This window comes from Odocoileus virginianus, chromosome 3, assembly GCF_023699985.2.
Source record: "Odocoileus virginianus isolate 20LAN1187 ecotype Illinois chromosome 3, Ovbor_1.2, whole genome shotgun sequence".
NCBI lineage: Eukaryota > Metazoa > Chordata > Mammalia > Artiodactyla > Cervidae > Odocoileus > Odocoileus virginianus.
Genome location: NC_069676.1, coordinates 17,915,478 through 17,942,345, shown reverse-complemented (window position 1 = coordinate 17,942,345; position 26,868 = coordinate 17,915,478). Strand labels below are relative to the sequence as shown.

The following is a 26,868-nucleotide window of genomic DNA, read 5'->3' as shown; positions in this document are numbered from 1 at the left end:
CAGACCCAGATCTGAGATTTTGCCCATTCAATAAGCTTTTAATTTTTTACATCAGAAAATAATATAGAACCAAGAAACTTTTGGGACCTTGGCCAGCCGAGGAGGTTCCGCGGACGGAGTTCCAGGGCCGGCAGGGGCTAAGGCACAATGGTGGGGGTGAAGGTGGTCGATCACAGGTACACCGGCTGCTCCTGGCCTGTGAGCAGGCGGTAGGTGGCGGCGGGCATCGTCTTGATGTGGACCTGGGGGTGGAGAGGACGCAGAGGCTGTGGTTGGGCTCCTCCCACTAGACCCCGCCCACAACTGGCTCCTCCCATACGACCCCCGCCCACCACATGCCCCGCCCACCTCAATGTGGGCCTCAGTGAGCAGCTCGATGATTCGAGCGTGGGGTGTGGCCACCACACTGTGCCCATTGATCTCAATGATGCGGTGTCCCACGCGGACACCCCCACGTTCAGCGATGCCACCCCGAAGGAGGCTGCAGATCTGGGGGGAGAGGAAGGGCCATGCTGCTCACGGGGCTGGGATTGGGGTCACCCCACCCCCTTCCCCGGTTCCTGGGCTGGGAGCTCACGATGCCATCCTCCACGCAAAAGCCCAGCTGCTCACGGACATGCGGCCGGCGGATGATGGCCGTGGTGACCGGAGGGCAGTGGACGATGCTGAGGGTCACCAGCGTCTGCGACTTCACTTCCTGTGCAAGATGGGGGCTTGTTGGCTTGGCTGGGCCTTCACGGAGGGGGCGTGGGTGGGGTGCTGCCAGACTTCTAGTCAAACTGCAGCCTCCTGGGCCTCAGTTTATCCACTCATAAGATGGAAGCTGTAGATTCTACAAGACCTCTTGAGAAGTGGTTAAGAACCCAGACCAGGTCTGGGTGGCCTAATAGTGAGAGCGGTGTCACCTCTCATTTCCCTGGGCTTCGGTTATGGTCAAAAGTGAGGTTCTAGCAGTGCCCACAGGATAGGGTTACAGAGAGTAACACGGTATGGACCGTTGTCAGTCCTGCCCTTCTGGCCTGGCCAGGTCCCTCCCCATCTCTAGGCCTAGGTTGCCCTGTCTGGGCAACAGGAGTCAAGACTCAAGAACACCCTTGCTGCCTCGTGGCACAGAGTCAAGGCTGTCTGCATTCCATCCTGCTCTGGCACCAGCAGGGTGTCCCTGGGCTTCGCCTCTCTGAGCCTCGGTTTCCCTAAGTCCCTGGGAGCCACGTCGGGGGACAGAGTGGGCCTCACAGGCCCTCCATCCTGGAGCACTCACCCGGACGGCAGCTTGACAGGCGGCCAGGGGCAGCCCCACCAGGCTGGTCCCGTTGATGGCGGTGATGCGGTCGCCGATGCTGAGGGCACCTGAGCGCTCAGCGGGGCCCCCGTGCAGCAGGTTGGCAATGACAGCAGTGGGCAGCAAGGAGCCCCAGCCCGACTCCACCAGGGCCACACCTAGACCCTCGCCCCGGCGTTTCTCAATGAACACCTGCGGGGCCACGGGTGGCACTTGAGGGAAGCTTAGAAGAGATGGGAGGGATGGGGTGGGGGAGTTCTTCAGGTCCACTCCATGGGCTGGGGTGGGGGGCCCGAGTTGCTCACCTCCCTGCAGTTTTCGCTGTTGGAGAAGTGGTCGAGGTCCCCGTTGTGGAGGTGGCCGGGGCCCATGGCCCCCTGGCTCTGCTGGGTGCCCACCTGGCTGGGGTCGATCCCGCTTTCCCGCAGGAACTGACTGTAGGCCACGGCAAAGGCCTGGCCGATGGCCTGAGCGATGAGCTGGGCCTGTGGGGTGGGTAGCACCTCTCTGGGGGTCCCGCCTACCTCCTTCAGGTCCCCCACCAATACACTGATATTCCCAGAGCTGGCCTTTGTACCCCCAAGTGGGACTGCCCCCCAAGCCTCTGCCTGAGAATCTAGGGGAGGGGAAGGGAGACAGGCCTGGGGCGGGGAGGGCTTGTGGAGGTGGCTGCCAGCCTCACTGTCTTACAGGAAGGCTGGGGATATATGACCTGGGGCCCAGAGCAGGGCGGGGATGGAAGAATGCAAGGGTGACAGAGTGGCTGGGTGGGGCTCTGGGGGAGGGCAGGGGCCCAAGCCATGCCCCCTCACCCCTAGGACACCTAGAGCCCACTGCTCACGTCCTCTGAGTGGAAAACATGGCAGATCATCTTGTAGAGGCGGTGGCTGTGAGGCTGGGCTGCCGGCCTGTGGGCCAGGCGCCGCCGGGCCATGAGAACCAGCGTGCTGCCGATGTCAGCGATGTATGAGATGGTCTGCAGGGCGTGGTCCATCATGGCCTCCTGGCAGGAGTGGGGAGCCTGAGCCGGGTGGGCTACAGGAGCCTTGCTCGGCCCCGCCCCTTGGTGGAGCCCCCCATGCCCCAGAGACCAGGCCCAACCCTGTACCTGGGAGTCGGTCAGCAGGACTTTGACCCTCTTGGTGGAGACAAATAGGTCCACCTCCGTCATGGGCTGAGTCTCCCCATCGGGGGCCTGTGGGGAGCAGGGTGGGGCATGGAGACCCCCAGAGACCCAGACTCTGACCCACCAGGCTCAGGGAGTCTCGGAGGAGCCTGCCCGCCCGCCCATCTGCCCGCCAGCCCAGGGCTTCACCTTGACACGGTCCATAGCCTCCTGGGCCTGCGCCATGCGCGTGCTGGGGGGTGGGTTCCGTTCAGACACCAGCTGGGTGGAGCCCAGGTACTTGGCCCCAAATATGACACCGTCTAGGAGGTCTTCGTGGTCGCAGGGGCCGGATACTGAGGGTGACAACAGAGGTGGGTCAGCCCCCTAGAACCCCTGCCAGCTTCATCCACCCCTATGGGCTCTTCCCAGAGTCCTGGATGGTCTGGAAACACAAAGTTCTGCTCTGCGGCTCAGCACCTGGAGCCACACCGGTCCACCCACTCTGGGGTCCCAGAGCCATTCCATCAGCCAGAGCCATGGACCAGAGGCTCGACCCTCATAGATGGAGAGCCCTCCGTCCATCTACAGCCTGGTCTGCCCAGGGAGCAAGGACTCCCAGGCTAAGCACGCAGTTTCAAGAGCAGGCTGTAGGTCTAGAACCATGGCCAGACCCAAAAACAGCTCTAGTGCCCATAGATGCCTCCACCCTGTTTCTGGAATTCCAGGAATCAGGCTTGAACCAGACAGCCTCACTCTTATGTCTAAGATATGTGACATTCTAGAACCATGGTCAACTCCGCTGGATGGTTCAGGAATCCCAACCAATCTAGAAACAATTAGGTATGCCCACTGTTATAGAATTCTCTCCAATCAGCCTATGACCATAGACAGCTCAACTCCATGGTCATAGAACTGTGTAGAATACAAAGAGGCCAACTGTCCACATAACTCAAACTCTCATTCTATTGAGAACCCCAGGGGCTCCTGATCCATGAATATAGAACTCCCTGACAGGTCTCAAACCACAGAATTCTGCCAGGGATTCTAGAAACCTAGAATCAGATTTCTCCACTCTATGATTCCAGAACTTCTTAATCAAGATAGCACTGGGGGGACTTTCCCTGGTGGTTCAGTGGCTAAGACTCCATGCTCCCAATGCAGGGGGCCCTGGTTTGATCCCTGGTCAGGCAACTAGATCTCATATGCTGAAACTAAAGATCCCACATGCTGCAACGAAGACTTGGTGCAGCCAAATAAATAAACAATTTTAAAAACAGATAGCATCCAGAAGCTCTTCCAGTGGTTCTACAATCCCCACAACGATTCACAACTGCAGGTACACCTGGAAATTCTAATGATCTGAACAGTCCAGAAACAAACAACTCTGCTCATAGTTCTAGAACCCCCCAACCCAGCCCAGAACCTCAAAAAGCTTTGCCCACATGGCTCTAGAATTTCCTGAGTAACCTAGAGTCAGACAGGAGTGCCCAGTGATTCTAGAGTATTCTAACCAATAGCTATTGTTTTTTTGGAGAACCACAGATGTAGGCCCTAGGGAATGAAACCACACCCCCGTGAACTTAAAGGATAGCCAGTTCTGTCCTATTGTCCTTCATGAGCTCAGCATTCCTGGACAGCAGACAACTCTGCTCTGGGGTTTCAGAGATGAACCATCCAATATGTAGCCACCTGGCACAGGTAGGCGTTGTGCACTTGAAATGCAGCTGGTTTGGACTGAGACATGCTCTAAGTGTAAAATGTGACACTGGATTTTGAAACTCTCATATTAAAAAAAATAATTATAAAATGTTAATTGTACATTGAAATAACATTTTAAATATGTTGGGTTAACTTTAAAGTTAATTTTTTCCAGTAGTCATGTATGGATGTGACAATTGGGCCATAAAAAAGGCTGAGCCCTGAAGAATTGATGCCTTTGAACTGTGGTGTAGGAGGACTTTTGAGAGTCTCTTGGACAGCAAGGAGATCAAACCAGTCAATCCTAAAGGAAATCAACCCTGAATATTCATTGGAAGGACTGATGCTGAAATTGAAGCTCCAATACTTTGGCCACCTGATGTCAAGAGCCGATGCATTTGAAAAGAACCCAATGCTGGGAAAGATTGAGGGCAACAGGAAAAGGGGGTGACAGAGGATGAGATGGTTGGATGGCATCACTGACTCAATGGACATGAGTTTGAGTGAACTCTGGGAGATAGTGAAGGACAGGGAAGCCTGGCATGCTGCAGTCTATGGGGTCGCAAACAGTTGGATATGACTTAGTGACTGAACAACAACAAAGTTAATTTTGAGTGGTTTTTTAATGTGGTTAACTAAGAAATTTCAAGTGATATGTGGCTGGAATTGTATTTCTGCTGTATAGCTCTAGAACTTTCTGACAACTCTAGAACTGGACAGCCCTGCCCAGTTCTAACAGAGTTCCTAATGGTCTAGAAACTAGAGATAAATTCTATTCGCTCCATGGTTCTAGACTGCTCAGTTGGGAGAACTGGACAGCTCTGCTCATCATTCCAAAACGCCCTCAGCAGCCCAGGTCACATTTAAACACAGGCAAAATGCCAGGTTCTGGAACTTGCTAGGTGAATCTAGCTCCATGACTTTAGAACCTTCTTGGAACTACAAGTTCAAACCAGCACCCTTTCCCAAGATTATAGAACTTGTCCTTTGACCTAGAGCCTCAGGCAGCATGGGGGGAGAATATTCTTGAATATTCCAGGTGGCCAGAACAGTACTTCTCATGCCTTGAGGGCGGACTGGCAAACTCTTCTGCAAAAGGCCAAACAGTAATTATTTTTCCTACGGTCTCTGATGCAACTACTCAACCTGACCTGTGGTAACAGGAAGGCTGCCACAGACAACACTTGAATGAATGGGCTTGAGTTTGTCCTGTTAAAACTTTATTTGTGGATACTGAAACTTGAATTGCCTATCATTTTTACCCATCAAGAAATACTTTCAAAAAAAAAAAAAAAAACAAGAAAAAAAAAAAGAAATACTTTCAATTTTTTTCAACCATTTAAAAATGCAGAAGCCATTTTAGCTCACCAGACATAGCAGAAGGGCCATGGGCAGTAATGTGCCAACTCTTGCTCTAGAATCAAGTGCTACAATTTGCCAAGACTGCCCTATTCATTCCAGAACATTCTCAAGACTGTCTCTCTTCTCCCAGGTATACAGAATCTATTCAAAACCAACCTCAGGGCCTCTCTAGAAGCCACTCCTCACAGGCTAACTTTGTGCCAAATTTTGGGAACTCGGGTCGGGCTGTTCTGAAACCCCTGAGCCCCTGGGGCCAGGGTGGGTGGGACACTCACCCTCCTGGAGGGCAGGGTAGGAAGCCAGGGTCTTGGGTCTCTGGAAGAAGAGAGAAGAGGGGCAGGCCTGAGTCCTGCTGCTTGGCTCCCAACAGTGGAGGCCTGGGGGGAGGGGTGAGCTCTACCTGGACACTGGTAGGTGGCTCCTCAGGAGTGACCAGAGGTGAGGTCTCCAGCCAGGGTTCCGGGGAGCTGTTGGAGCTCCTGTCCTCATCCTGCTCAGCAGAGGCTCCCTCCGTCCACTCCTGGGGGCCAGTGTCCTCTTCTGGGTCCTCAGGGGGCTGCAACAGGCGAGGAGCAGGGTCCGGAGGAAGTTCCTGGGGACCCGGCAAGGAAGGAGGGCCCTCATCTTGTTGCAAGAGACTCAGCAAGTCTTCCCGATCAGCCTCAGCAGACAAGAGCCCATGGGCATCAACCATGTCCTGCGGGGCCAGGCCATGGCCGGTGGCAATGTGCAGGGGGCACGGGGATCCATCTGGGGACAGGCCCACCAGGTCACCTGGCAGAGCTTCAAACTGTTGCACCAGATCCTGAATATTTAGCCCATCAAGTTCCATCTGACTCAGGCTGCCAGAGCCTCCTGGTGTGGGGTCCCACTGGCAATCACGGGTGAGGTCCTGAGGGGGCAAAAGTGTGTCCCTGGGCTCTTCCAAGTCCATGGCTGGAGGTCCTGGAGGGGGTTGGGAGGCTGTCAGGAATTCCATGCCTGGACCCTGGGCTCAAGCCAGCATCTGAAAGGGAGATTCAAAAATTAGATTTTCTGGGCTTCCCTAGTGGCTCAGTGGTAAAGAATCAGCCTGTCAATGCAGGAGACATGGGTTTCGATCCCCGATCTGGGAAGACCCCACATGCCATGGAGCAACTGAGCCCAGTGGACCACAGCTATCGAGTCTGTGCTCTACAGCCCGGGAGCCACAGCTGCTGGAGCCCCTGCGTTGTACAGCCCAAGCCACCACAGTGAAAAGCCCATGCACCTCGGCTCAAGAGCAGCCCCTACTCTACACCACTAGAGAAAAGTCCATGCAGTAATGAAGACCCACAGCACAATCAAAAAAAAAAAAAAAAGATGAGATTTTTCAGCTGCCAACTTGGTACTAGGATCTAGCCTGGTAAATGTTCATAAAGAACACATAATTTAATCCCCACCATACCCTGCAAGGAAGATTCTGCCATGATCCTCATTTTACAGGGGAGGAAGTCGAGGTGTAGAATCAGTAGTTGTAAGGCAGTGGCTTCCTGGGCTCCAAACCCCAGGGGATTCTCCTGCCCATCTCCCCAGACCTTCCCCTCCCACCCGTGAAGCCCGTACACCCCAGCCCTGATTCTTCCAAGTGTTCCTTCCCCGGGATGTGCGACCGAGGCTGGAGACACACTTTGACTACACAGACCCGACAGGTGTAGGTCCCCGATACCCAGGAATTCAAGACCTCAGTCCAAGACTTCAGATCCAGAACTTCAGACTAAATACTAGAGTTCCAAGATGCCAGAAAGCAGACTCACCTCAAAACCTCCAATGCCACATTCAAGATCAACCCCAGACTCAGACCTGGACCTCAGACCCAGCCTGAAGACACAAACTTGAGCCTAAAGCTGAGAGTTAAGACCCGAGTCCTCTCGAGGACCCGTGACCTCAGATGCTGGCTCCAGACCTCTCTATGCCCCGCCGGGACACTCACTTACCAAACCGAGGTGGTCTCAACCCGCGGGCCGCCGAGACCCCGCAGCTGAGCTGGTACGGTGCTTTCAGTGACCGCCGCCTGCCAATTCCTGCCAATTCCGCCGCCGCTTCCAGATCCGCGCAGCGTTCCTGGATCACTGGGCATGCGCATTCCCGCCGGGCTTGCTGGGAAATGTAGTTCTTGCAGACAACCTCGCCCGCGCAGGGGCTCCAGGTATGCGGACCACGAGTTCGAATTCCAAGCCTTCATTTACTCGGCGTGAAAGCTCCGACAGGCTTCTGAGCCTATTTCCTCAACTGCAAAGTGCGGTTAAAAATCACTGCTTGACTGCTACCTCTTTGGTCATTATTCTAAGGGATAGCAGATGGGAAGAAATGGGACTGGAAAAATACTAAAGGCTCATGAGAGATAGACTTTCTGACTGCAGGGGTGCCAAAAGCGGCGCGGGGAACAGATTGCACACAGGGTTTCGGCTTGGCGGAATGGCTCGGTTATGCTTAACTTTATTTCCCTGAGCTTCCGGTTTCCTCAGTTGTAAACTGGGGATAATAGTGCATGCGTGCGTGCTCAATTGCTGAGTTGTGTTTGACTGCGACCCTGTGGACTGTAGCTGGCCAGGCTCCTCTGTTCATGGGATTTCCCAGGCGAGAATACTGGAATGGGTTGCCATTTCCTTCTCTAGGGATCTTCCTGACGAACCCGCGTCTCCTGGGTTGGCAGGCCGGTTCTTCACGGCTGAGCCACCAGGGAAGCCCACACCTACCTCCTAATTAAACGAAATCGAGCTGGGTGCAGATTTAGCAGTAGGGCTGGAAAATATCGAGTCTAGTAAGTGTTAGCTTTTATTACTTCTAGGTTTTCAGAAATTTAGCTACTGAGAAGAACCCAGTGTCAGAACCTGGAGAAATATTTCACTTTGAAAAGTTGACTTAAACGTACTTATTTTTCTCTTGTGTAGACCTGCTTTGTGGGAAATTAATTGGCTTAGGATAGCCAAACCCTTATTTATCACCTGTTGCATGTGATGGCTTTCGAAAGTTTGAGGGCCATTGGCTACATGGGTATAACTTACAGGGTGGTAGGACTTTTTAATGTAATGCTAACAAGTTTTCTCCCCCCTGATCCCCGAGCCTTTATTTTAGTTTTTAAACGCCACATGTAATCTGTGGTCCACAAAATTGGGAGCGAGAGACCTGAAACAGACCTGCTATAAATTTAACGGATACATAATCCCCTATCCAAGGCTTCCCAGGTGGCGCTAGTAGTAGAGAATCCGCTTGCCAATGCAAGAGACCCAGGTTTGATCCCTGGGTTCAGGAAGGTGCCCAAGAGAAGGAAATACTCCGGTATTCGTGCTTGGAAAAAAAATCCCATTTTTTCCCACTCCCAGACAGAGGAGCCTGGTGGACTACAGTCCCTGGGGTCACAGAGCTGGACCTGATTGAGCACACACAGTTGCTTGTTGAATACAATCAGGAATGTATAGAAGTGTGATAAGTAAGTGATGTAACTGAAGGGCAAGAGGTCAATGAAACATCCTTTGAAAGTCGCTTCTTCCCCTAACTAGGGATAGTTATAAAAGTTTAGAGAAATCACAATAAAGATATGCCTACCGCTGGAATACTACATTTCCCATAAATCTCTAGGGGCCTACAACCCCCAATCCCACGGCCGCTGACGTCTTCCGGAAACGTGCACGTGCACGCTGCCAGCATACGTCATGGCGGCTAGACTCCTCTTCGGTGCTACCCGGAGCTGGGCCGGCTGGCGGGCCTGGGAGCTTCCGGACACCGCGGCTTCTGTAAGACTACATGTACGCGATTATGCCAAGAGACCGGGTAAGCTGGCTTAAGAGAGACCAAAATGGGAATAGTGGGGACATTAGGAAGTTCGTAGTGCGCAAGCGCTAGTCGGGAGACGCATCCTAGTATGAGCGCGCAAGCGTAGAGGCATCTAAGCGCGGCTGTTTGCGCAGGCGCAGTGTGAGGTAACTAGGGTGCGGTTGGACTCTGTGCGCAGGCACAAGGTTGCTGTGTGTGTGTGTGTGTGTGTGTGTTTTTTGCGGGTGGATGGGGGAGTGGTTAGGGGAAGAACTTGAACTTGGGTCCCTAGCACGTTTCTGCGTCCGCAGGAGTCACCTTTTTAGCAAATTACCACCAGAAATTCGGGCCATATGGGCATCTAAGTATTAAAGCCAAAACAAGATTGAAATTTTTTCTGGATGCAGCGTTGCCTGATGTCCCTTGTTGAAAGGAGAGACTTGGCAAACGAAACATGAGGTTTTAAAGACACACGGCAGCCGGCCGAGATTTTCTTCGTGAGATAAACAGAAGGAATGAAAATGGAATTGAAAAGGAATGAACTTAGTTCCTGTGAATAGCAATGTCATTTAATACAGTGCCCGTGTCCCACTTAAAATCGTTTTGAGAACAGTACACAGGGTACAGCTGGAGCAGAAAGGGAAGGCTGGCCTCCCGAGGGTGTAGCTGGGCTGACATAACTCTCCTCCACCGCAGTTTTTAAGGGCGGCAAAAGCGGCAAAGGTGCTGCGGTGGGAGAGACCCTGAAAGACCCCGAGGTGTGTACAGACCCCGTCCGGCTCACAACGCACGCCATGGGTGTCAGCATCTACAAGGAGGGCCAGGATGTGGTCCTGAAGCCGGATTCCGAGTACCCCGAGTGGTGAGTGGGTCAGGACTGAGTGAGGAGGGCCTGGTGGATCCCATCTGAGATTTCAGGAGGGCTTCCCTAAGGAGTTGGTGGGTAAGTTAAGACCTGAGTGGATGGCCAGAGCTTCAGAGGCAGGTGGGAACAGCCAGTGCAAAGGCCCTGTGCACAACTGCACCTGGCTTGTACGTGGATAGCAAGGGGCAAGGTGGAGGGTAGGGGAAGACAGGGAGGAACCTGGTGGAGCCTGGCTGTCGGGGGCTGCAGGGGTAATTTTGCTCTTGGCTCTGTGAGCAGTGGCAGGATGCGGAAGCCATCACCATGTGCCCATCCTTTAAACTGGGTAAGGTTTAGAAAGGTTGAGTGAGGGGGTGGGGAGGCCTTACAGGCGGGCAGCACAGCACAGACGATGGCCAGGAGGCAGAAGGCTTGGCGTGTGCCTACTTCAGATCCCAGGGCCACTGGGATGGGGGCGCCCCCTGTTCCACAGTCCAGGAGCTGGCTCATGGTGGGGAGGGACTGCCCTGAGGTCAGCTGGCCACCAAGGGACCTGGTACTGCTGTAGCCTGTGCCCAAGGTGTCTGGGATGGGATAGGGGAGCCATGGGGAAGGGGGCTGCTCTGTAACCCCGACTCCCGCCCACTTCCCATCAGGCTGTTCCAGATGAATGTGGGCCCCCCCAAGAAGCTGGAGGAGCTGGACCCGGAGACCCGGGAGTACTGGCGGCTGCTCCGGAAACACAACATCTGGCGCCACAACCGGCTGAGCAAGAACCAGAAGTTCTAGCGGGGGAGGGCCAGAGCTCTCTAAAAGGACACTGACCCTCCAAGGACCTGGAGGAGACAGGACAGATTGCGAGGTGGGGGGGAGTTGGTACCTCCCCCAGCCTGTCCCCAGGACTTTTTATTTTCTGGAGAAGCAGACGTTTCTGAGAACAGAGGAGAATCCCCCCTCACTGGGGTTGCCCCCAGAGTGAGACTGAATCAGGGCCCTGGGAGCTAATAAAGCCTTCTGGGGGCAATTATTGGCAGGCCCCGGATGTCGCTGAGTGTCCTGTGATATTGGGGTCAGGAGGGACTTGGGACAGGCAGTGGGGGGCTGAGCACTTCAGGCCCAGTGGTTCCATGGCTCAGCCTTCACCCTCAGTGATTGCTGGGGATCTGCAGGTCCATCTTCACCTCCCAGCCTCCTCGAGCTTCTCACCCTGATTCCTGGAATTCCTAGCATTGGCTAAGAGGCCCCAACCTCTGTCCTCTAGGGGGAGATTTTTTGAGCCAAGCTTCCCTGGATTGCAGTGGACTTGGACTCATACCTGAGCCACATCATCCAGAGCAGAAGAGTCTTCGTGAACTTCAGGAATGGAAATGTCCAGGGCTAGGCATGGCTGGATCCAGGTGCTTCAGCATTCAGCTATGAGGTGCTCTCCATCTCTGGGTCCTTTTAACTCCAGTGGGTAGGTCCTTTTACCCCTTGGGTAGGGGTTTCTCCAGGACTTCTGACTGACACCCCATACCCAGTTCAGCAAACCCAGCCAGAGGGAAGGGACTTCTCTTTCTTTTCTGCCAGGGTCACAGGGGTTATCTTTGTTGGCCAGTCACTTGAGCCAAGGAACCTGGGCCTACCCACCATCCTTCTGTCCAACCCACTGGTGCCCAGCAGCTTAGAGGAGGCTGAAGGACACACACACACACGGTGCCAGGGCCCACTCCCAGTGGTACAGCCATGCCCCCTCCTGGGTAGATATCTGGGTTTGGGGCGGCATACGCTGCTTAGGGGGCTGGACCAGGGCTCTCTCACCCTCCAAACTCCTCCAGAGCTGGGCGGGTGGGGCAGGGCAGGGTCCCTGAGGCTAATTCTGTCTGGTCCCAGGAAAACGAGAGCCCTCATCCTCTTAGAAGGACTCTGCCAAGCGGATTACCGCTCACCTGCCCTCCCTGCAGCCCGCGCTGAGCAGGCGCATCATCCCAACCATCCCGCGCAGGTCCCCACAGCTGAGTGAAAACCCAAGTTGTAATGGCCACAGGCTTCCTGGCTGCTCCTCCAACACGGCAGGCGTGGTGCTCTCCTGGGCCCTCTGCCTGAGTCTCTCCCTGCCCCCACCATGTCCTCAAGGCTCCCTCTTTACCTCCAGACCTTTGCTGTGATGGTGCTGACCACCATATTAAACTGCCGCCCTACCACATGCTCCTGATCGCCCCTCCTGGCTTTATTTTTCTCCCAAGCACTTAACCACCAGCAGGTGTTTCATGTTTTACTTATTTATTTTTAAAATTAGGGCTCTGGTCTCTCTCCCACTGGAGTGGCAGCTCCAGGAGGGCAGGGGTTTTTCTCTGCTTTGTTCACTGTTGTGTCCTCGTAAGTTGGAACGGGTGGATGAGTGATTGGGATGGTTGGCCTGGCTGCTGCAACGTAAACAGCACAGGGGCCCTAGGGTTCACGTGGAGGTGCCCTCTCAGATGGGAGGTGAGCAGGCCAGCTGACAGCGGCCTGGGAGCGACATTTCTGGAATTTCCTAGCACCTGTGGTCACTTCCTGGCCAGAGCCTGGAGCGAGTGGGGTGCTGCCACGTCCCCCCCACCATACACTCTCCTATCCTGACTCATCCCATCCCACAGGGAGGTGCCCTGACATGTGGCACTTGGGCCACACACCCCCAGCCCAGCCAGCCTCCTTGTCCTGGAGTCCAGCTGAACCCCGGCAGGGGTGGCCATCATGCCTTCATGAACCCTGGGGTAGGACACAGCAAATGCTTGTCTTGCTACCAGGGCCCCAGCCCCGCCTCATTGGGCTGGGAGATGTGATGGGGGCTGTGGTTGATGGGGAGACAAGCCACACTCATAACGGGGGAGCAAAGATCGACTGTTCACCCAGTGTCAGCTGCTTCTACCTGGGAGCGCCCTGTTAGTGCCCAGCCTGGGTCCTAGGTGCCTCGGGTGATGGAGTCAGGCAATGAGCTTAAAAAGAGCTCCACCCCCTACTGGCTCTGTGGCCTCAGGAAACTGGCTGTCCCTCTCTCGGCCTGTTTCTTCCCCTGTAACATGGGGCTGATGGCCATGCCACCTTGGGGTAAAGTGATGGTCATGCTGGAAGCACACAGTCAAAGGGGGCAGTTGAATGTGAACTGCTGCAGCTGTTACTTGTTATCTCTCAGGGCGGCCCTACTGTTAAAAAATCAGGAGCAGGCAGAAGGATTTAGAATCATCAACTCAGAATTAACATCCCCGTGGCTCCTGGTTACAGCCTTAGAGTCTTAAGAACCTCAGAATCCACCCCCACACACACCCACTTGACTGATGGGGAGACTGAAGCCCCAAGAGGGCACCAGCTCCCTGAAGACCATGCCAGGGACCCCCACCCTGGCTGGGCACCTCTGGCTGCCACCTTTAAGTCAGGTGCCAGTTAACCCTGAAGGCAGGGTAAGTAGGTGGTGGTGGGTGGGGGACTTGGTGTGGGTGGCCATGGACAGGCTGAGCAGGAGGGGCTGGGCGGGCACCAGGCTCAGGCTGACGGCCAGGCCCTGTCCAGAGCCTGCACGTGCTCCTTGGCCAGCAGCCGCAGGGAACCTTCTTCCAGGGTGAAGCCGTCCATGAAGGCTGGACTGAAGGCGTGGGGCCCAAAGGAGCCCTGCAACCCTGGGCCCGAGCCCAGGAGGCGTGGGAGGGCTGGCACAGCTGGGGGCCCTGGGCCCAGCCAGGGCTCCAAGGACAGTGGCATGGTGGGAGGGCGGGCAAAGGGCAGTGCTGGGGCCTCGGGGAGTCTTGGGGCTGCCACAGCCCCGGAGCCTGACTCCAGACGCTCCTGGCGGCGCCACTTGGCCCGGCGGTTCTGGAACCACACCTGGAGGCGGCAAGAGAGGTGCTCCCATGTCAGAGGTGGCTGGCGGGCGCCAGGCAAGGCCGCTCTCCCCCCTGGGCCTCCCAGCCCCTCAGCGTTCTGCCTGCTCTCTGACCTGATTCCTACCCCTTGCGATGCCAACATTACCTACCCCGAGGAGAAGGCTGTTCTGAGAGCAAGATCTTTGCCTCTTGGCCCCCATTAGATCATTACTGAAGCCTTCTGAGTCCAGGTTCTCCTTGCCTTTCCCTTTGTCCAGGCCCCCTCAGGCTCCTCAACCTCCTGCCTGGTCAAACTGGGGTCTCAGCATGAAGTTCCAGCCACTGAGTTTGGCATTTGAGGGGCTTCACTAGCTTTCTCTGCCTCCCCTTCCACCCACCTCAACACGGAGCTCAGTAGAAATGCCTCCAATTTAACTCCTGCACACCTTTGCACTATTGTTCTGGATGCCTAGAAAAATGCCCTTTCTCCTTGCTAGCTGACACACTCCTACTCAAACGTCAAGGCCCCAGTCGCACGTCCCCTCCTCTGGGAAGCCTTGCCTTGCCCTGGGAGGGTCCGTCTCTGGCACCGGTTGCCTCGGGGCGGTTGGGGGCAACCCTCACCTGCACGCGCACCTCGGGCAGGTGCACCTTGGCTGCCAGCTCCTCACGGCTGTAAACATCCGGGTAGTGGGAGGCCTCGAACGCCCGCTCCAGCTGGTGCAGCTGGTAGGTGGTAAAGGTTGTGCGGTTCCTCCGGTGCTTCTTCTTGGGGGCCTCCTCTCCAGGCCCTGGCCCCCCACCCTCCGCCGCTGGCCCCTCACCTGGGCTCAGGAACATGGCTCCTCTTTGCCCCCACCTGGCGGGAAGGCAGCAGGACAGATGGCGGTGAGACAGGTGAGGGACCCCCCCGCCCCTTGCCGGATCTGGGGTCAGATATGAAGGGGCTTCTCCCTCCACTGGGTCCGGCGTTCCCTCTGCCTCTCTGTGCATCTCAGGTGACCTCCCTCTGACTCCACTTCCTCCTCTCCGATGATTTTTCTGTCTCTGCCTCTATTTCTCTTTCCCTCTGCAGCTCCCTGTCTCTTTTGTCTCTGTGTCTGTGACCCCCAGGAAGGCAGGATCTGGGCCACTGCCCTAAGGAACACTTCCTTAGCCCCCAGCTCTCCGCCCTGGCGGGCTGTCTGTGCTCCCACCTCCCACCCGTGCCCACCTGTGCCCACCTCCCAGTGCTCACTGCTCCCGGCAGCCCCTCCAGCAGCCCCCGTGGGCCCAGTGCTGTCTGCTGCTGGCCTGGCCTATCCAGACCCGAGGGGGTTGGGGTCGGGCGGGGAGGAGGATTAGCGAGGTGATTAATTGAGGGGGGCCCCTCCCGCCCAGGCGCTGGTTGCTCCGAGCCACAGAGGGAGTGCCGGGCAGCAGGACACCGTTACCTTGCTCTAGAACGTAAACAAGAGCCTCCCCCTCCCCAGGCCTCAGTTTCCCAGCTGTAAAGTGTCAGCAACAGGACTTCCTACCCTGTGGGACTCTCGCAGGGACTCAGTGAGCTGATGAGAGAGTACATTGATGGAAAGATATACAGTGATTGGCCAACGGTGAGAGCTTAGTGAGCACTCACTAAATCAGCCACTGTCGACTGCTTTTGTTATCATCTGGAGTGAGAAAAGAACCTCTCAGATTCACAGATGTCAAGGGGAGTTGGGGAAGCTGAAGTCCCCAGAGGTGAAGGTAATTCCAGTCGGTTCCCCTGGGCACTATCCAGGGCAAAGGAGTATGGGGCATTTTAGCTGTGTTTTGAAGTATGAATAGAAGCTCACTTTTCAGTCGCTCAATAAACATTTAAGCGCAATAAACATTTGCGCTTACTGAATACCAGGTACTGTTCACAGCAGGGAACAAACCACAGACACACTTCTTGGAGCTGGCATCCTGCTGGGGGAGACTGATAATCCATAACTAAGTAAGTAAAATACAGCATGTCAGGGGGTAGAAACCTGGTAGGAAAACTCAAGCAGGGGAGGGAGGGTTCTTTTAAGGAAGGTGAGTAGAATGGGAGATGGAGTGTAAGGGCGTAAATTCTGGACAAGACTGGGTGTGAACAGGGTACTGGGGAGCCATGGAAGGTTGTGGAGCATGAGAGGGGCATAGGTGGCATTTTGGATGAGTGTTATGGGCAAGATGGGAGGCCAGGAGAAGACTAGAGGCCTGGTCAGGGCTAGATTTGGGGGGAGGGTGACAGGAGAGTAATTCTGGGGGGGACGGGGGACTTCCCTGGTGTCCAGTGGCTAAGACTCTGCACCCCCAATGCAGGGGGCCTGGGTTGGATCCCTGGTCAGGGAACTAGATCCCACATGTCTCAACTAAGACCTGGTGCAGCCAAGTAAATAAAAATATTTTTAAAAGTTCTGGGGAGAGAAAGTCTGAGGACGGAAGAAGACCGGTGAACCCAGCCCCTGTCTGGGGACAAGTGGGTGATGGGACTGTCCCTCCGGCGGTGGCCTGAGCACCAAGGAGGACCTTGGTGATACCCTGAGACTGGATGGTCAACCCCCTGCCCAATCTAAGGAGCTTGGGGGTGCTCTGGCAAGGGGTGCCCTGAAAACAGGAGGGGCCCTGGGGGTGACGGGGGGCAAAAGGAGGCCCAGAAGGAGGACGGGAGGGATGGAGGGAGGGAGGTTGTCTCAGTGGAGTGAGGCTGGAGACCCAGGCCCGTGGATGGACCAGAGAGTGAGTGCAAGAGGAAGCAGAGCTAAGTGCTTCCAGAATGCTGGCTTTGTAGGGGGACGACACACACAGAGATGGGGAGGCGGCGCTCACACCTGCATGTGCACAGTCGGACACTCACAGCACCGAGGTGCAGGCCCTGGAGTGCTGGCAGGGCCGAATGGCCTCAGAGGAGGAGGGGGTCTGGGTGGGCAGAGGGCTTAGCACCTAAGGGGTCAGCCGGACAGGGAGGCTCCAGGAGCTCTGAGTCCGGCTAGAGGGGTGGTGAGTGAGGCCCCTCCAGGCCTCAGTGGCCCTGTCTTTGAGATGGGCTGGGGCATTGTGGTAGGGGGAGCCAGGCCTCATGAGAGGGGGAGTGGGGGTGGGGGGAGGTAATCCCCCTAATTGCTTCATCACTTTAAAACGCTAATGAGCTGCTCTGTTCTCAGCCCCCAATTAGCTAATTGGCCCCAGTGGGTTAAGAGGTGCAGGAGGGATCGGGGTGTTAGGGGCGGGGCGGGGGGGGGCTGGGCGCTGCTTTGGAGACTTAGCCAGCAGCTGCCGGCCCAGACACTGTGTCAGCTTAGAGGGCTGGATTAGGGGTGGGCAGGGTGGTGTGGGGCCACAGTGACAGGCGGCCCTCTCCAGCTGGATTGGGCCAGGGGGGAGTGGGCAGGCCACTGTCAGCCTCTCTGGACTCCCATCCTGCATTTCTCCCCCAGGAAGAATCACTAATCCCCTTCAGGTGCTGGTGGGGAAATTGAGGCCAGAGAGTGGGTGGGGCTCCAGTGGGTGGCGAATTGCAGGAGGCCAGTGTGACGTTGGGAGAAGGCAATAGCACCCCACTCCAGTACTCTTGCCTGGAAAATCCCATGGACGGAGGAGCCTGGTAGGCTGCAGTCCATGGGGCCGTGAAGAGTCAGACACGACTGAGCGACTTCACTTTCACTTTTCACTTTCATGCACTGGAGAAGGAAATGGCAGCCCATTCCAGTATTCTTGCCTGGAGAATTCCAGGGATCGGAGCCTGGTGGGCTACCGTCTATGGGGTCACACAGAGTTGGACACGACTGATGTGACTTAGCAGCAGCAGCAGTGTGACCTTGAGACATATGAACAGCTCAACTTGGGCAGGGGTGGGCCAGTGGAGGTGGGAAGCCGTGCCGTGGCCTGGGATCCCTGCACCAGCTCAGGGGTTCCTGGGGTGGGGGCCACACCCCACAGACCAGACACTTCTCTCCAGGCAACCTTGAAGCATCTGGGAGTGTCATCGGAGAGGGGGTGGTTGACAGTCGTGGTAACAACTGAGCACCAGCTATGTGCACTCAGCCCCCGGGGTCCTCATGGCTCCTCCAGAAGACGCCTGATCAGAGAGGAGGCTGCAGGGGTGGGGCAGGGAGGGAGACCACCCCCGCCCCGTTTCCCTGGGACACCCTGGGTTTAGCACCAACACCCCCATCCCAGACACACCCTCAGTTTGAGGTGCTGGGTCACGGTGAGCCCGGGCCACAGAGTGGTGGAGTCAGGATTCGAACCTGGGGGTGCAAGCCAGGAGCCCCAGCCCCCGCTGGAGAATGGACAGGGCCCTGGGACAGGTCGTGCAGCTGGCTTTTCCTAGCGAGTGTTCCCCAGAGTCACTGGGTGAGGCTGTTGGGGGGTGACAGGTGGAGGACATAACCACTCTGGAGTGCCCCAGGAGGAGACGCTGCTACCCTCGCAGCCCCCTCCCCCATCCGGGCTTCCATTTGCTCTCTCAAGGGGAAAGGTGGGGGAGGAGAGGTGCCAGACAGGGGCTCAGACCCCCACGGCCCCTGGAACTCCCCCACGGTCCTTTGCACCCGGGACCCCGAGGGCTACAGCAGGAGACAGGGGGCCTGCAGGTGATGGCAAGTGGATCCTCGGGTGGCTGTGGCCCTGGCCTGGAGGGTCTCCTGGCTGGCATACCCAGGGAAACATGTGCCCTCAGGGGCAGCAAGCTCCCAGCCAGGTGGCCCCCCAGTGGGCAGACCAGCGGGCAGGCAGATGGCCCCCAGGCTGAGTGACGGGCCCCAGGGCGGACACAAGGGGCAGCAGAGAAACACTCAGACACCCAGTTCTTGGAACCAGTCTTTATCCAGGCGCTAATCCTTCGCCTCCTGGGGTCGAGGTGCCCATGGACTTCCTGGAGCCCCCGGCATGGGCCTGCCCCTGTGGTGCGAGCCGGGCAGGCAGCTCACCGGCCCTGCCCCTCTTCAGGCCTGGTCCGCACCCCCACCCTGAGCACCCCCCACTCTCTTAGTCCTCTGGGGCCCGAAGCCCCGCGGGCAGGGTTAGGGCTCCTGGCTGCGGGGCAGGGCGGGACCGTCCGTATCCTGTCCCCCATTGGGAGCTGAAGCACCCGCGCTGCGTAGCTCCCGGGCCAGTTTCTCAGCCAGTTTGCGGAAGGGCGGCCGGCGAGTGGGTTCAGCCTCCCAGCAGCTGCCCATGAGGGCATGGATGGACCCAGGGCAGCCTTCGGGGGGCTCCATGCGGTACCCCTTCTCCACGGCCTCTGACACCTCCTTCAGTGACTGCGGGCAGAGGCCACTCCAGTGTGGGCTGGGGGTCAGAATCACGACCCCCTAGACCGGCAGGGGACCCAGCACCTCCCCGCCCGGCCCCTCGACCCTGCTTACCATCTTGGGGTATGGAGCCCGGCCATATGAGAAGACTTCCCATAGCAGCACCCCAAAGCTCCAGACATCCGACTTGCTGGAGAATTTCTGTGGGGCCCAAGATCAGGATGAGAAGGACCTCTCAGGGCTTCTACTCCAGCTCCTGCTTCCTCCAGGAAGTCCCCCTGGGTTGACCTTCACTCTGTAGTCTCCTCCCAATAGACTCCTGCCTCTGAATCCTCCTACCCCTCAACCCAGACTCAGTGCAAAAACAAGGTGTTTCTTGCTGTCACTCGCTGAGCCCAAGACTGTTGCAGAAATGAGGAGACAAAGGCTCAGAGAAGAGCTAAAAGGAACAATTAGTGGCCAAGGGTTTACAGGGGAGGTGAAGCCATTCTTTTGGAGGTTCAGAGGCCAGAGACATGCCCTGGGGCTCATAGTGGAACTAGGGTTCCCAGGGCCCTGGGGGTAAGGGGGGCTCACCCCGTGCTTGAGAGCCTCAGGTGCTGTCCACTTGACGGGTAGCCGGCTGGAGTCCAGCCCCTTCCGCTCAGCTTTGGCCAGGCCGAAGTCGCTGACCTTGGCCACCAGGTCCTCTGAGACGAGAATGTTCCGGGCGGCTAGGTCGCGGTGCACCAGCTTCTTACTCTCCAGGTATTCCATGCCCTCGGCCACATGCCTGGGGGGAGGGGGCGCTGGGCAAGGGCCAGGGATGCCTGGGCCAGACTCCCAAGGCCAGGCTCCTCCCAGCTCCATGCCTTGATTTCCCTGCCACCCCCTGGAGCCCCACTCACAGGGAAAACTGCAGGAGCTGCGGGGTGTTCACAAGGGCCCGGCCCCGCGTCCGTAGAAAATTCACCAGGTTACCCTGTGGGGGACATGGGCAGGGTCTAGCAGTGCTGGAGGCTGCTCAGCTGCCCCACCAGCACCCTACCTGACCCTTGGGTCCTCCCCCACCCCTAACCCCCACCCTCAGGTCCTGCCCCACTCCCACCCCACCCCGACCCTCTGGCCCTGCTCCCACCGCCCTCCACCACCCTTGGGTCCTGCCCCACCTTGCTCACGTGCTCCATGACGATGTAGAGGCCCTGATGTAGGATCACACCCAGTAGACGCACCAGGTTCTTATGCTGCACCTTCCTGGGGGCAGGTGGGTATGGGGTGAAGGCGGGGTGGGACCCTGGCCCTAGGGCGCCCTCCCCTGCCATACCTAGGACTCACGTCATGACTGCCGTCTCGTCCAGGAAGGCCTGGGCTGTCACGTCACATTTGATATTCTTCACGGCCACCTTCTGCCCCAGATACTCACCCTGCAGGACAGCTGGGGGGAAGGCAGGGGTGGGGAGGAGATCAGGACCCCACAGAGACAAGACAGACATGCACATACCCACTCACATGAACCGTGGAAGAGGCCAATGCAGTGGGGGTCCCCAGGCCTGGAAACCCCTCCCGGTAGGCTCCAGTTGTTCAACTGCTCAGTCGTGTCTGACTCTGTGCGACCCCATGGACTGTAGCTCACCACGCTCCTCTGTTCATGGGAGTCTCCAGGCAAGAATACTGGAGTGGGTTGCCATTTCCTCCTCCAGGGGTTCTTCCGAATGCAGGGACCAAACCCGTGTCTCTTACATTGGCAGGCGGGTTCTTTACCACTGAGCCACCTGCGAAGCTGACAGGCTCCAGACCCCGGAGCAAAGATAATCACCTAAACCAGGGGTCTGCAAACTCCAGCCCGTGAGCCCAACCTAGTCCCCCCCAAGGGTTTTTGCAAGGCCTGCAAGCTCAGAATGGGTTTTTACATTTTTAAATGGTTGGGGGAAAAAAAATCAAGAAGACTATTTCATGACATAAAAATGATACAAAATTCAATTTCAGTGTCCATAAAGTTTTATTGGCATGTGGCCTTGGTTGTTTGTCTCCCTGTGGCCTGTAGCTGCTTTCCTGTAACAAGGGCAGAGCTGAACAGACGTGACAGAAAACATGCGCACACCAGCCCTTTCCAGAGAAGGTCCTGATCCAAGCCCTGGGACCTCCCAGGATAATCTCAGGCTGTGGCATCGACACAGAGGGACCTGGGACTTCTCTGGTGGTCCAGTGGTTAGGACTCTGAGATTTCACTGCTGAGTGCAAGGGCCAATCCCTGGATGGGGAACTAAGATCCCACAAACTGCAGAATGGCCAAATAATAATAATAACTCATAAATTTTAAACATTTGGGACTTTCTTGGTGGTCCAGTGGTTAAGACTCCACGCTACTAATGCAGGTTCGATCCCTGGTTGGGAAGCTAAGATCCTATAGGCTGCACAGCCAAAATGCAAATAATAATAAAACAGAAGTGTGCAAGGGTCCAGGGGGTGTGAAGGACTCACTCATACCCACTGGGTACCTGCCCTCATCACCTCTCTCCTCATCCTGGCTGTCATGAACCTCCTTCCATAGAGAGGAGCCCTTGTGTCTTCAGTGGCATGGTAAGTAGGTATCAAACGTGGGTGTCAATTCATCTCTGGGAACACCACCCTCTCTTCCTTCAGCCCCCACGAGGTCCCCTGCTCACCTCCAAACTCTCCCTCTCCGATCTGCGCTCCCAGCGTCAAATGCTGCAGGTTCAGTAACCAGCCAGCTGTAGGGGGGGAGACCCAGTGAGAGGGCTGCCAGCGGCTCCACCTGGCAGGAGACCAGGCCCTGTCTCCCATAGCAGCGGCCCACGGCCACGTCTGATGCACCACACTCCTGGTACCAGTTATGGGGGCTGGGAGTGGTGGTGAAAGCAACAGGGCCCACCTGTCAGGGCCCTTCTCTCTTCTACCTGGAGACTGTGTCCTTCCAAAGACCCTGCAGAATCTTCCTTTACGGTGCTTTCCCTCTGCCCTCCTCCCTCCACCAGGGATACACAGACCAAAATACACAACAGATACTGGGAAAGTTTCCAGAACTTCTGGTAAAGGTTCTGGAACATTCTTAGAATATGCCAGCACTCTAAGTCATCATCTTGGGACTTCCCCAGTGGTCCAGTGGCTAAGACTCCATGCTCCTAATGCAGGGGGCCCGGGTTTGAACGCTGGGCAGGGGACTAGATCCCGCATGCCACAAGTAAGACCTGAAAGTGTTAGTCACACAGTTGTATCTGACTCTCTGCGACCCCATGGCCTGTAGCCGTCCAGGTTCCTCTGTCCATGGGATTCTCCAGGGAAGAATACTGAAGTGGGTTGCCATTCCCTTCTCCAGGGGATCTTCCCGACCCAGGGATCGAACCTGGGTTTCCTGCATTACGGGCAGATTCTTTATCACCAGGAAAGGTGGTAAGTGAAGAGCTCTTCCCATACTCAGATGGTAAAGAATCTGCCCACAAAGCTGGAGACCCAGGTTCAATCCCTGGGTTGAAAAGATCTCCTGGAGAAGGGAATGGCAACCCACTCCAGTATTCTTGCCTGAAGAATCCCATGGACAGAGGAGCCTGGCAGCTACCGTCCATGGGGTTGCAAAGAGTTGGACACGACTGAGCGACTAACACACTCTTAGATGGTAAGTAAGACCCAGTGTAGTCAAATAAATAAAAATAAATATTTTAAGTCATCATCTTTGTTCTAGCTTCCCTGATCTTTGTGCCGAGCATGCCGGTGTTCTCCCGGCCCCTGTATTGTCCTCTGATAGACTCTGTAGGTCTCCGCCTCTTCCCGAACAAATCCCCTCTTAAAATCACCAGCCCTTGGATACGGTCAGGCACAGCCTCCACCCGGGTGTCATCCCCAAGACATTTCCAAGAAGACATCCATGATCACCAGGTTCAAAGGGGGGTGGCCAGGGCAGGGTGTGCTTGCTCTTAATGTGGGAGATCTCACTACTCAAGGGTGGGAAAAGCATTTCAGGTCAGGGGAACAGAATGTACAACAGTCCAGAGGCATGAGGGTAAGTGCAGAGTCATACAACCCCAGGGGCATGTGGAAAAGAAGGGCCTCATAGGTGAAGCAGGAAAGATAGCTCAGCCACAAGGAAAGGTTCTAGAAGGCAGTGGAGCTGCCTGGCCTCCCCCCTTTAGACACGGGAGTGAGGTGGGTGGATTTTCACGTAAAGTTGCCTCCGAGGTCACAGGGTTTGGGAGGAAGGGGGACTCTCCCTTCAGGAAGGAGGTGATCTGATGGGAAGGTCCAAGGCTGGGCCAGGGTGGGGGCACTCAGACAGGGAGGGGCCAGATTGAAACTGGTGTTAATAGAACTTGGCCATGGAGGGGTTGTGGGAAGGCAGAGGGCTGGGGGCGGGGTGGCATTGAGGATCTGCCTAGGGCTTCTGACTCAGGTGAAGGATGATGAAACAAGGGGAAGCAGCTGGTGTGGGAAATAGATGGATGGTGTGCTGATGGGTATGTGCAGGCGTGCCCCACCCACCCCAAGGGCACCCAGGTCTTCCGCCTGCAGAGCCTGGCACTGTGACCTACTCAGGTGAGGCAGCCTTGGCTGTGTGCCCTGCCTCCCCAGGCCAGGCCACTCAGGCAGGAAGGGCGGGGCCCCCTACCCTTGGCCAGCTCCTCCTCCGCCGACTTGGTGCCCTGCTTTCTCTTCGGTCTCACAAGCTTCGTGCAGATGGCCCCCTGGTCCTTGCTGTAATACTGCAGGGGGTGGGGCAGGGCAGAGGCAGCTGTGAGTGCGACCCCCCACATCTGGTGAGCCCCTGCCTCCCATCCCCGTCCCAGGGGGTTCTTCCGATGGGTGGGTGGGTGCTGGGGAGGAGGAGAGGGGGTGGGTTCCCACAGGACTCTTTAGGCTGGTTTCCATGGGAACAGGAAAGGATGCAGAGGAGGAAACAGGAGGATGGGGGTGTGTGTCTTGGGATTGGTGTCAAATTGGAGGTTCCTGGGTGTCCCTGGAGCAGTCACCCCAGCCTCTGGAGATGGGGGGACCTGGAGAACTCAGACTATCTGGAGGGTGGTGGTCCAGGGACCAGTGCTTCCTTGTCCACGTTGGGAAGCATGAGCCTCTGGTGGGCGGGGGGGGGGGGGGGGGGGGGGTGTCCCATGTCTACCCAGCTGTTGGGACGGGCTGAAGCCTGGCCTCCCTACATCTCTGCACTAGGGGGCCTGGGCGGCCGCACCTCCACCATATCCATGAGGTTGCAGAAGCAGACCTCCTCGTCGATAGTCAGGTGGCCATCGCGGTGCAGCACGCGGTAGTGGATGACGTCTCGGCCGAAGCTCACGCACAGCACGTAGTCACCCGGATGCCGTGCCGACTCCCGCACCAGGAACAGCCCGTCCTCAGGCGGCTGCAGCTGCTGCACCGCCTCCTGGCCCGAGATCTTCCCGTGGAACCACCTGTAGCGGGTGGAAGGGCGGGCTGGGCGGGCTGGCAGGGCGGGCTGGGCGCGGCTGGCGGGCCCTGCTGACCCCACCCGTGTCCGGGGGGGCGCTTCCCCACGACTCACGGCATGAGGCTAAGCTTGGGGTCCGCCGAGAGGGCCTCACGCTCACGCAGCGCCCCAGCTGCCAGCAGCCCCTCCTGCCCGCTGGCGTGGTGCTTGGCACGGTACCAGCTCTTGTTCTGCCGGGAGGGAGCCAGGGGTCGGTGGGGGAGATGTTTCCTGGAGGAGCACCCCTGCTGTCCAAGCACATCCCCCCCTACTCACTTCGCAGGCCTCAAGGATGGTGACCACGTCGCCCTTGCAGAAGGCCAGCTCCCCGGGCTTGGGGCGCGTGTGCTCACACTTGGTGATGCACTGGGTGCCGGGGGCCCAGCGCCTCTGGGGGGCGTGACGAGAGGGCGAAAGGGGTCATGAGAGAGATGGTGGGGGTCGGGGGTGGGGCCCAGAGGAGAGAGAAAGACTGTATTGAGGCAGAGACCAGGGACAGAACACAGGAGAGCGGAGATGGTGGTGGGGTAGAGGAAATGGAGTCACAAACAGAGGGACCCCCCCAGGGCAGAAGATGGCAGGAGAGAGTGGGAAAAAACACCAAGTGACAGGAAAAGACCTGTGGCCGCCGCCTAAGGGGACACGGGTCGGATGGTCCCCCACCCCCACCCCCCCCCCCAGCCCCACTGAGCTGAGGTCCTGTGGCCGAAGGCGAGGAAGGGCCTAGGCCCAGGCACCCAGCTGGGAGTACTCACCGTTGGCATCCTGGCTGAGATGGGTGAGGGGTGCCAGGCGTGGAGGAAGCGAGGGCTTCCCTGGGGAGGGGCAGAGACCAGCTGGAGAGCTCAAGATTCAAGCCAGGCTGGGGGCCCAGCGGCGGTTTCTAGCCTGGCCCAGGTGGAGGCGACCGTCGGGCGGCCTCTCCCCCACCCCAGGGGTTGTGGGGGGCCCAAGGTGCTGGTCCCCAAGCCCCTCAGGGGAGGTGGCCTTTCCCTGGGAGAGTTCCTTAGCAGGGAGCCCGGCTGCGCCGTCATCCCCAAAGGGGAACTGAGGCACAGGGCAGGCTCAGAGTGAGTGGCCAGGCGCTGGCTCAGGCCCCAGCAGCCCACACTGGGGTGCTTGGAGCCACTAAACGTGGGGCGCTTGTAGCCACTAAACGGAACCTGGTTCTTCCTCTTTTCTGGTAAAGTAGGCAGGGGTATGATGAGGAAACAGAGGATGATTCAAGGTCATTCCCAAGAATCTCTGACCCTGGCGGGGGTGGGGCCGGGCAGTGCGGCCCTGCTGGGCTCCTCTGGCTGCCGGCTGGGTCTCTGATCCGCCCCCTCTGCCCCCGCCCCCATTCCCCACCCGAGGACAGAAACACAAAGTCCCGCACTGGTGCTGGGGTGGGGGCATTTCTGTTCCCTGCTTTCCCCACGGATCCCACCAGGTGGCCAGAGCCGTGGGCCAGGTGGGGAGGAGTGAGTCTCCGCCCCCAGAAATCCCCAGCCCTCTATGTACTCACACGCATACTGATCCATGTACACACGAGAACACACAGAAACACACAGGGCTTGAACACAGGTGGACACAGGTACCCACAGGCACGCGGGTATGCAAGCAAAAGCAGTTTCTCCTAGAGACAGTTGTGCACACACGTCTACACGTGTGAACACACGCACAGACATTCGGAAACGTGTGTGCCGCACCCCCCCCAACAACCCACACTTGAACACCTGGGCGCCACACGCTGGGCCACCCGGGCACGCAGGGCTACACGCAGGGCCGCGCACACGCAGCGCAGAGACACGCGCGCACATCCCTCCACGTGGACGCGCGGATACACACACCCAGGGGTTGCAGACGCGCATACCCGCACCTACAAAAATACCACCCCGCCCGACTGCTGGGCGCATCCAACCATACCCGCCCCAGCCGCTACCAGCCGCACGCCCCGGACGCGCGCGCTCGCGCTGGCACACTGGCCCCTCCCGCGCTCGCCCAGCATCCCCCAACCCGCTAGCCCTTGGGCCCCCCCCCTCCACTGTCCTATGGTCTTTCCCCACTATCCCTTCCGGCGCCCTCACCTGTTCAGGGGTCGCCCCTGGGCTGCACTCCGTGCCCGCCCCCAGGAGGGCCCCCGCGCGCCGGCTGCGCACCCCGAGGCGGCCCCGGCTGCACAACTTGGAGCAAGTTGCTGCGTTTCCTCATTTTGGGGGGGGGGGCTGGGATCGGGGTGGGGGGAGCGGGAGGCGCGGCAGCTTGAGCGGCCCCCGCGGGTCCTAGCGCCGGCCGCACTGCGGTGTGCTCGGCGCGCCGCCGCCAC

At 57.6% G+C, this 26,868-nt stretch overlaps 4 protein-coding genes across 9 annotated transcripts; 1 reads left to right on the top strand and 3 right to left on the bottom strand.

Moving 5' to 3' along the window:
* Nucleotides 1–17: 17 nt before the first annotated feature.
* On the bottom strand, nucleotides 18–7,534 carry APBA3 (amyloid beta precursor protein binding family A member 3). 3 transcript variants are annotated; one of them, XM_070464981.1, is made up of 11 exons: nucleotides 7,402–7,534; nucleotides 5,851–6,456; nucleotides 5,726–5,765; nucleotides 2,598–2,743; nucleotides 2,391–2,477; nucleotides 2,124–2,285; nucleotides 1,588–1,767; nucleotides 1,262–1,474; nucleotides 578–697; nucleotides 349–489; nucleotides 18–242 (listed from the first exon to the last, which is right to left on the bottom strand). In XM_070464981.1, exons 2-11 carry the CDS (start codon nucleotides 6,427–6,429, stop codon nucleotides 171–173), a joined length of 1,740 nt encoding a protein of 579 aa, XP_070321082.1. In that variant the 5' UTR covers nucleotides 6,430–6,456; nucleotides 7,402–7,534; the 3' UTR covers nucleotides 18–170. The 3 variants fall into 3 exon arrangements, with proteins under 3 accessions (XP_070321082.1, XP_020750993.2, XP_020750994.2); XM_020895334.2 differs by having other exon boundaries at nucleotides 7,406–7,534; XM_020895335.2 differs by lacking the exon at nucleotides 7,402–7,534 and adding an exon at nucleotides 7,226–7,369.
* Nucleotides 7,535–9,080: 1,546 nt separating this feature from the next.
* Nucleotides 9,081–11,114, top strand: MRPL54 (mitochondrial ribosomal protein L54). The gene is made up of 3 exons (XM_020895267.2): nucleotides 9,081–9,242; nucleotides 9,921–10,086; nucleotides 10,725–11,114. The coding sequence occupies exons 1-3, from the start codon at nucleotides 9,125–9,127 to the stop codon at nucleotides 10,855–10,857; spliced, it is 417 nt and encodes a 138-aa protein (XP_020750926.2). The 5' UTR covers nucleotides 9,081–9,124; the 3' UTR covers nucleotides 10,858–11,114.
* Nucleotides 11,115–12,354: 1,240 nt separating this feature from the next.
* RAX2 (retina and anterior neural fold homeobox 2) lies at nucleotides 12,355–15,063 on the bottom strand. The gene is made up of 2 exons (XM_020895266.2): nucleotides 14,511–15,063; nucleotides 12,355–13,908 (listed from the first exon to the last, which is right to left on the bottom strand). The coding sequence occupies exons 1-2, from the start codon at nucleotides 14,877–14,879 to the stop codon at nucleotides 13,570–13,572; spliced, it is 708 nt and encodes a 235-aa protein (XP_020750925.2). The 5' UTR covers nucleotides 14,880–15,063; the 3' UTR covers nucleotides 12,355–13,569.
* Nucleotides 15,064–18,682: 3,619 nt separating this feature from the next.
* On the bottom strand, nucleotides 18,683–26,768 carry MATK (megakaryocyte-associated tyrosine kinase). Of its 4 annotated transcripts, XM_020895263.2 has the most exons (14): nucleotides 26,630–26,768; nucleotides 26,068–26,178; nucleotides 25,316–25,375; nucleotides 24,837–24,950; nucleotides 24,636–24,751; nucleotides 24,306–24,525; nucleotides 23,730–23,823; nucleotides 21,775–21,840; nucleotides 20,444–20,543; nucleotides 20,278–20,362; nucleotides 20,017–20,090; nucleotides 19,706–19,901; nucleotides 19,244–19,330; nucleotides 18,683–19,138 (listed from the first exon to the last, which is right to left on the bottom strand). In XM_020895263.2, the coding sequence occupies exons 2-14, from the start codon at nucleotides 26,071–26,073 to the stop codon at nucleotides 18,899–18,901; spliced, it is 1,458 nt and encodes a 485-aa protein (XP_020750922.1). In that variant the 5' UTR covers nucleotides 26,074–26,178; nucleotides 26,630–26,768; the 3' UTR covers nucleotides 18,683–18,898. The 4 variants fall into 4 exon arrangements, with proteins under 4 accessions (XP_020750922.1, XP_020750923.1, XP_070321079.1 ...); XM_020895264.2 differs by lacking the exon at nucleotides 26,068–26,178 and having other exon boundaries at nucleotides 26,630–26,712; XM_070464978.1 differs by lacking the exon at nucleotides 26,630–26,768 and having other exon boundaries at nucleotides 26,068–26,342.
* Between the last annotated feature and the right edge of the window lie 100 nt (nucleotides 26,769–26,868).

Coding starts and splice junctions, on each gene's coding strand:
- APBA3 (XM_070464981.1), bottom strand. CDS start 6,429: ATGGAATTCCTGACAGCCTCCCAACCCCCTCCAGGACCTCCAGCCATG. Junction 490..577: donor TTTGCGTGGAGGATGGCATC/GTGAGCTCCCAG, acceptor CTCTCCCCCCAG/ATCTGCAGCCTCCTTCGGGG. Junction 243..348: donor TCACTGAGGCCCACATTGAG/GTGGGCGGGGCA, acceptor CTCCACCCCCAG/GTCCACATCAAGACGATGCC.
- MATK (XM_020895263.2), bottom strand. Junction 23,824..24,305: donor ACCTCATGGATATGGTGGAG/GTGCGGCCGCCC, acceptor CACCCCCTGCAG/TATTACAGCAAGGACCAGGG. Junction 19,331..19,705: donor CTGAGGCTCTCAAGCACGGG/GTGAGCCCCCCT, acceptor TGGGCCCCACAG/AAATTCTCCAGCAAGTCGGA.
- MRPL54 (XM_020895267.2), top strand. CDS start 9,125: ATGGCGGCTAGACTCCTCTTCGGTGCTACCCGGAGCTGGGCCGGCTGG. Junction 9,243..9,920: donor CGATTATGCCAAGAGACCGG/GTAAGCTGGCTT, acceptor CCTCCACCGCAG/TTTTTAAGGGCGGCAAAAGC. Junction 10,087..10,724: donor GATTCCGAGTACCCCGAGTG/GTGAGTGGGTCA, acceptor ACTTCCCATCAG/GCTGTTCCAGATGAATGTGG.
- RAX2 (XM_020895266.2), bottom strand. CDS start 14,879: ATGCACAGAGAGGCAGAGGGAACGCCGGACCCAGTGGAGGGAGAAGCC. Junction 13,909..14,510: donor TGCCCGAGGTGCGCGTGCAG/GTGAGGGTTGCC, acceptor TGCCGCCTCCAG/GTGTGGTTCCAGAACCGCCG.